General features: G+C 39.0%; 1 protein-coding gene across 4 annotated transcripts; it reads right to left on the minus strand.

Annotated features, from left to right (window-relative positions):
- Nucleotides 1–4,423: 4,423 nt before the first annotated feature.
- On the minus strand, nt 4,424–7,149 carry LOC116257003 (nuclear transcription factor Y subunit B-3-like). 4 transcript variants are annotated; one of them, XR_007573986.1, is made up of 3 exons: nt 6,165–7,149; nt 5,833–5,962; nt 4,424–5,583 (listed from the first exon to the last, which is right to left on the minus strand). XR_007573986.1 is itself a non-coding variant. In XM_050078940.1 (2 exons), the coding sequence occupies exon 1, from the start codon at nt 6,812–6,814 to the stop codon at nt 6,194–6,196; it is 621 nt and encodes a 206-aa protein (XP_049934897.1). In that variant the 5' UTR covers nt 6,815–7,149; the 3' UTR covers nt 5,617–5,962; nt 6,165–6,193. The 4 variants fall into 4 exon arrangements, 1 of the variants encoding a protein (XP_049934897.1); XR_007573985.1 differs by having other exon boundaries at nt 4,424–5,586; XR_007573987.1 differs by having other exon boundaries at nt 4,597–5,111.
- Nucleotides 7,150–8,063: the final 914 nt, after the last annotated feature.

An 8,063-nucleotide genomic window follows, 5' to 3' on the forward strand; every position in this document is an offset into this window, starting at 1 on the left:
AGATTCATGGTAAAATTTATTGACTAAGTTAAGGATCTTAGGTCAGACGTAAAATCTTTTACTTTTTTACATTTGGAAAAAGGTCGGATTTAAAGTAGAAGTGGGAAGGGTCTGACCTTAAATCCTCGGCGGCTCCAGAGGATTTTATATACAGGGTACTCAAACATTTTCTAAAAAAGGTCTTAGTGTGTTTTACCTCTGAACTATAAAAGATCATGAAGCATTTTATTTGAAAACCTATTAGGCGGTGGAGTGAACCACTCACCCTTAAAAGCAAAAAAAAAAAAAAACCTATTTAACATCGTGAAACTTTTACGACACACTCAAAAGTATAAATAAAGAAATCATCGATAGAAATGACATACGCGTCCGTATCTTCTAAATGACAAAAAGTAATTTTTGTTAAGATGCAAGTACCAGTCATGCTAACGCAACCATTAAAGCGACAAAAATGATGAATTAATCGTCAAAGTGCAATTTTTCGAGATAAGTTTATTAATCACAAAGAAAACATGCATGACCCCAGTTTGATTTTGGTGTCGAGAGAAGGGTAGAAGTAAGGGGTGGAGCTAGAAATTTTTCATGAGAGGGGTCGAATTAAAGTTTCTAAATTTTGATTAGGGTCGAAATATCTTTTTTCAAATTTTTTTAAAAATTTACATGTAAATTAAACAAAAAAATTTGAGGTTGTTCTAGGGCCCACATGGGCCCTACCTTGGCTCCGCCCCTGGGTAGAAGCGCCATACTAGCTGACGTACATTAGACCCACTTTATAAGCTTTCACTGGGTCGATGGCGGCTTCTGTGGCTCAATAAGAAAACATGATCAGGTAGGCTTAATTGCTTCTATAAACGTGCCATATTTAATGCTATGAATGCAAGAGAATGCTATAAAAGGGTGGCAGGGAATCAAGCAACAAGAAACATATACAAAAATCCAAGAATCTGTCAGCTCTGCCATGACAATGTGGAGACCCACAATGGCAGAAGTAATCAATATAACATCACATTTTCCCATATATGGTTCAAAGCATAAATTAGAACCACCCACCATATTTGCTCAAATTTACATGTTCAAAACTATGCTTCCCTAATCCCTACTGAGTTTTAGAATGAGGGCAAAAAGGGGATTGACTTGGCCCTCAACAGGGAGGATGATCTAGCTCATCAACTTACAACTAGGGCTGCACACGAGTCGAAACTTAGTGTTGATGCTGGTAATTCCACTCGAGCCTGCTTTAACTTAAGCAAGGAGTTAATATTAGGGCTGGGCAACTGACCACACAGTCCCACAAAATAATCTTCATGTTTATTATTTTTTTACTTAGTTTATTGATCTATATTACTGAATCATATTACATGCTTACTTATATATTCAAATTAATTATTTTTTGTCACTGTCAAAATTATTTAGGCAACAATTTTTTTTATTAACGTAGAAAGTTATGCAAGAAAGTCTCGTTTGCAAAATTGGATGCATCTCTCATGTTTTCATCCGAAGAGTCACATAGTAATTTTTTTTTTACTGAATTGGCAGTTTAACTTATCAGGTAAATTCAAGGACCTTCTTGGTCAACCTTGGAAAAAATTAGTTGCATTTTTAGGTGGCATTCAATTACTGGTCTATTTTCTGTTTAATCAGATTTTGTAGACAAGAGGGTAAGATTCAAACTGATCGGATTTGGATAATTGTCTCAAAATCGGTAATTTTTATGAGAAACATCGTTCATTTTCTCCAGTTCCACATCCTCTAAAACTTTGAACTCTATTCTTTAGAAATAGTTTTGCATGAATTCCTCGAACACTAAGTTCCAAAAAAGCATACAGTAACCTTGTTTTCCAATGCCCACGAAGTGATATCATTGTTTAGCATTTGATGAATAAATGGTGTCATATCAATTTATAGTGGATTTGATATGTGATTGAAATCAATGCATACTCCAACACTCAACAGTGCTATGATTAGTAAGGGTGGGCGCGCCGGCTCGGCCCGATTGGGGGCGGGTCTGGGCTAAGAAAAACCTGGCCTAGGCCGGGCTCGATAGGTCGGCCCGGCCCGTTTAGATTAAAAAAATGTTTTTTAAATTTTTTTTGTTTTAATAATATATATTAATAAATATATTTTATATTTAAAAAATTATTTAATAATTTAAAAATTATTTTTTAAGTTTAAATGGGCTGTGGGCCCGGCCCGACCCAATGCCCACCCTTAATGATTAGGTTCAAGGGGCGTAGTATAGTATAGCTGGTTGAATTAAGTGTCATGCTGGCAATGCATTTGTCATTGGATTCTTGTGAGTGTTACTCTTCTGGACTGCAACGGTAGTTTGTGTAGTACTTGAGTTGAACGATGCATCATAGGACCATAGTTGGTGAACCCAATGATTCGAGTAAGATCGGCATCATTCACCTACTGTGTCACAGATTAAGACTCAAGCGACCTACACCAAGACTCGGCCAATACTGGGCTGACTCGGCCGAGTTAGGTACAGTTTAAGTTTTGGTGATATAAAATTAAATTAATGCTCAAAATTGTTTTTGATTTAGTATTTCTTCTAGAATTAGTATGAAAAGCAGGGAGATATATATTGGAGGGTGGACCATTTGTTGGAGTCTTTTTCTTTTTCGGCAATTCTCCATGGTCGGTTGAGCCATCAGTGACCTCCCAACAACGGCAAACACTGCATGATCAATGGACTTTTATGCCAAATAATGTGAAATCTATTTTTGAACTCAATCGGCGGGCTTGTCAATTCATTGAATCAGTCAATTAGCCAAAATAAAAAAAAACCATTTTTTTAAAATAAAAAAAATAAATACCAACTTTAAACAATATCTTAAAACAATTGAAAACTATAATTAAAAACCAACTCATGGCACATTTGATTTGGCTACCAAATAAAATATGTATGTTGTTGTTCTGTGCCAAGTGAAAACAGCCAATCGCCGCTAAAACTTTCTCCATCACGAAAAAAAGAAAAGAGAAAAAGGAAGCCACGACCAGTGGTGGAGCCAAAAATTTTTGGTTAAGGGGCACCTTAACTTTAAATTTCAAATTTGAAGGGGCACTCATATATAAAAATGAAGTTTCTATATATAAATAAAATAAAAATTTATGGGCTGGTGTGAGCTAGAATGTAGCTCCGCCACCACTTGACAGAGTAGCTCCGCCACGGCTTGATGGCGGCCTATAACAACTTTCAATGATTCCATCAAGATCATCCTCCATACTTTCCCAAGAAGGTACAATTTTTTTTTCAATGTATTTATTATATATTTAGACCTAAAAGAGTGTATGCATCTTGTAAAATTCAGAACGACCTGAAAATTTTGCTGTTTCATTTGGTTTTATGCATAAAACAAAACTAACGTGACAAGTTTCATATCACTTTCTAGTCAGTTTACATGTACTTTAAAAAAGCTAAGAACCAAGATGACTAATAATTCATACATGGGATTGTAAATCTATAAAGAGCATTTATGTACCTCGGATACATAAGAAACAAAATAACCAATAAGAATATACATGAGATTATAAACTCATAAGGGCATTTGTTTGCCTCAAATTTGAGATCCAAGATGATCTGATATCACTAAAGGTCTCTTTGAGGTCAGATTCTCCATCTTCAAACACACCTTGAGACTTATTAGGTCCAATAATTCAGACCTAAACCATCTTGACATTGTGATTAAGGGGCACTTGATAGAATCATGGAATTTTAGAATCAAAATGCTCGTTTTTAAGAAATTAAAATTATTAAACAAACATGGTATTTTGTTTCCTGAACTAGGAAACTAAAACTTGGAATTTTAATTCCATTCTAGTTTGAGGAAGAATTATGCTTATGAAATTTCCATTCCAACCCATCAAATTCCCCTTTACATTCCACCCTTATGAGAATAAATGTGTTAATCACGCGTTGAATCCAAGTCAGAATGTTGAATTTTGTTATCATATTGAATGGTTAAAACCAGATTTTTGTCAAACTTGAGTTTTCATTCCATCCAGTTTTGATGACACCCAAACACTCAGAAAACATTATTTTTAAAGATAAAACCAGGTTTTGGCATGTCATCGAAACGGGACCTCATGAGGCGTAACATAATTGGTCGAGCTGAGGTGGGTGTAAAAAGCGATTGCATTCATATGAGTTCACTTTTCTGGATTGTAAACAGTATGATCATGACACTCTATTTGACGAGCATATTCTACCCAACTCAGGTCTTGATTCAGCCTAAAAAACTAATTAGGCTTGAGCATCTGGCCAACCCAAGTTCGTGTCAAGCCTAATGTGACACTTGAAACCCAAGCTCGAGCCTGGCCTTGTTAAAATAAAAAATATATTTTTAACATAAAATAATACATAATTAATATATATATATATATAATATTAAAAAAACTTTATCTAAAGCCCGATGGCGGCATTAGTCCATGCCCTACGTAAAATTAAGAGAACATTCAGGTTTTTTTTTTGTTTTTGTTTTTGTTTTTTAATCTACTTAGGAGGAATTTGCCTAACTAGAGTGAGCTTGTCAATCAAACCGCATACAAAAAAAAAAAGAAAAACCCTACATGTAATCTAACATGGAGTCGAATGTGACAAAAATTTTCGTCATTTTTAGCTATACCAAATCCGATTTTGCAGGAGAGGAGATCTAAAGATCTGCCTAACCCCCAGCTTTGTCAATCGAAAAGACCTATATGATCTGACATCTCATAGGTTCAACTGTCCTCGGAATCCAACCCTGTTTACGTCTCCGCAGAAATTGCTCGAGTCTAAAAAGAAAGAGTCTGCTGGTCATCCCTCGAGAAGGTTCACAGAAGCTCATACTTGCTCCCCTCTGCAGGACAGCAAACTTCCGATTCCTAGTTGAGGTGATCTCCCAAATGGCGTTTTACTGTCTGCCCACATTTGGCTCTGCAATTGAGAAAGATGCTCTAAAAAGCCATCTCCAGCGGCTGACCATGAAATCCAACCAAATCTTGTCTCCTTTTTTAGTGCAGTAGTGAAAGTCCATGGCTTGAAGGCTGAAAAGGTAATTCGCCGCATCGTTTAAAGAGCTTTTCTTCCTCACATGGCCGCCATGGGAGAAGAAAACAAACTGCTAAATCTGCAAGAAGATTTCACCTTTCCACATTTAATAAAAAGGGTGCGCAGACAGACGCACCCCACACTCACTTTCCATCATTAATTTGCTGATCACTTCTAGCAACCAATTTAAGCATGAATAAAAATAATGGTGCTTTTATTATTGATTATTAATGAAATAATAAGAAATGATAGAAAGAAGAGTATAGCTGAAGTCAACAGACATTGAGAACACTTTTTTCTGGGGAAAGCAATCTTGGGGTTTGGTCCTTTACCCATACTAGGAATCTGTTCGACCATCAAAGCCTGCAGCAGATTTTGAAGATTAAAAAAGTTTTTGAAGAAGAGTTCATTAATAAAAGCTTGTTGGAAGAATAAATTCTCCGAGAATCATGTCGATGGATGTAATTTGTAACTGCAAGTTGCTTCATATACCAAGGGAAATATTGAGAATCTCAGCATCTTCACAATGAAAACTCCCTTATCCATGGTATCTGCTGCAGAGTTCAGATGAAAACAACATAAAATTTTTTCAGACAGGCGGAGGAAAAAGAACCGCAGATAAACAGATGGTGGTCTGCGATTAACTAGCAACGAGATTGTAATTCCAGCCACAAAAGGAAAAGGTAGCTAAAAATTGCAGTGGTGAAAAATAGCAGAACATAACTTTTTGAAGGCCAAGAAACAATTGAACATAAAAAGAGAAAAAGAGAAAAGATTATGATGATTGGATCGCTGGTTACCTGAAGCAAAGAAGGATTCAACAATTTTGCTCAAACAAAGACCATCAAACCATCAATTTTTTGCTGATCCTGTATCCCCACAGAATCTGGTTCACTCTTAAAAGTCCCAACATGAAAATAAGATGTATCCCTGTTTCAGTAGTTGGACAAATAGAATCATCCACCATGATCATCATTAGCAACAGAAAAACTACATTAAAAAAAGGATTTGGAAACACATATCATATGATACACCCTTTCCATGTATACCCATTCCCCCAATTACAAATACAACACCAAAATTCCCCACCAAATCGAAAGGTGCTAAGAGAGAGAGAGAGAGAGAGCCTAACCCTAGAATGAATAATATTGCCCAACTCAGTCATCCCCTGGACCTTCCCTGCTGACTGGCCGGCCCTGTTCCAGAGGAGGGAGCACCAGCCTTGCCGGGCACCGGCATCTGATACCCACCGGACATCCTCCCAGGCTGCTCGTACATTATTCCTCCTGGGTTCTGGCCTACCATCATAACCGGCATCCCACCATAAACGCCGGGGCCGCCGCCACCGTACCCATTCTGCACGGCGCCACCGCCTCCGTTGGGGCCGAGGTCCTTGCCGCCTTCCCCTCTCCCGAGGGAACTTTTCTCGCCCTCCATCTCCCGAAACTTCTGGAGGTAAATCTTGAGAGGCTCGACGTAATCCTCGAAGCCGAGTGTCGTCATGGCCCAGAGGAGGTCGTCGCCGTTGATGGTCTTCCTCTTCTCCCTCTGGCACTTGTCCGACGCCTCCCCCGTGATGAAGCTGATGAACTCCGACACGCACTCCTGCACCGTCTCCTTCGCGTCCTTGGAGATCTTCGCGTTCGCCGGCAGCGCCTTCTTCATGATCCTGCTCACGTTCGCGATCGGTAGGAACCTGTCCTGCTCCCTCGGCGAGCACTCGCTCCCTCCCCCTCCGCCGCCCTGCCCTCCTCCTCCGGACTCGTTATCCGAATCCGCCATCTCCCACCTGCGAACCGCCTCTGCCCGTCACCTCTCCTCCGCCACCACCACCACCACTACCACCAAAAGCTACAGCAATTATCAATATACCCACCAAGCAGAAAAGTAAGCAAGCAACACAAGAGCTAGAGAAGAATTCTCCTCTCCACCCTGTTCTTCCTGTCTTCCTCTTGTTTTCTCTTCCTTTCCCACTATCTCCTTCCTTCCCTCCCTTGAATCTTAGCCATGGTGGTGAGAGATGGTCAGTTCCGTGCACCAATTCTGGTGCTCGCCTCTGTGCGAGAGAGAGAGAGAGAGCGCGAGAGAGAAGAGAGAGGATGGGTGGGTATGGGACGTCGATCAGAGGGTAATATTGCGATCGGAGGTCGACGCGTGGGTTTTTTATGGCCGTTGGTCTTGTCGATAAAGTATGCGCCTCGTTGGACGGCCTCGTCGCCGTCGGATTTCTCCCACGAAAGAGCAATCTCCACCGTTCGTCTTTTAAATCAACGTGACTTGCTTTCCCTCTTTCTCACTCATCTATTTTTCTTTCGCGTTATTAATTTATTTCGTTATCGATCAAGTATTTTATTAAGTAGGTTTTTTTTTTTTAACTGCTCACTCTTTTTTTGCCATAATTTCAAAGGCAGGCCTCGTATTTCCAAATACCGGTTTTTATTTTTTTTTACATACGTGTTTTGTATTATTAAGTAATTAAAATATTTAATGCCATAAAAATAATATGTTTGGTTAAAAATTGTAATAAATTTAATTTCACTGCCTTCATTGATTTTAGGGGGAGCCAGGGCTATACGTTCGACCCTACACTGCATCGCCATGTGGTAGAGGGTCATTAAATACACATAATGTATTGTTTGCTTCCCTTTCAATTAGGGTTGTACAATAGCTGTGTCGAGCTTGAGCTTAGTTAGGTGGATCTTGACTCGGCTCAAAAAAACTCGAGCTTTTTGTGGCAAGCTCGAGCTCGACTCAACTCGACTACACAAAATCGAGTTCGAATTCGACTCGTTTAATCCATTTAACTCATTTATGCGTTAATTCGTTTAGCGTCAACTCGTGTAAGCATTGACACAATATTCTATAAAGTACTGGTTTGCGAGTCGAATCGAGTATAAACGAATCAAGTTCCCGAAACTCGAACTGACTCGTATATCATTTCAAGTATCTTTGTAAGTTCAAACTCAACTTGTTTATAAACGAGTCAAGCACGAGCTGAATTTTTTAGAGCGAGTTCAAGTCGAGTCCGAGT

The sequence above is a fragment of the Nymphaea colorata genome, chromosome 7, assembly GCF_008831285.2.
Source record: "Nymphaea colorata isolate Beijing-Zhang1983 chromosome 7, ASM883128v2, whole genome shotgun sequence".
NCBI lineage: Eukaryota > Viridiplantae > Streptophyta > Magnoliopsida > Nymphaeales > Nymphaeaceae > Nymphaea > Nymphaea colorata.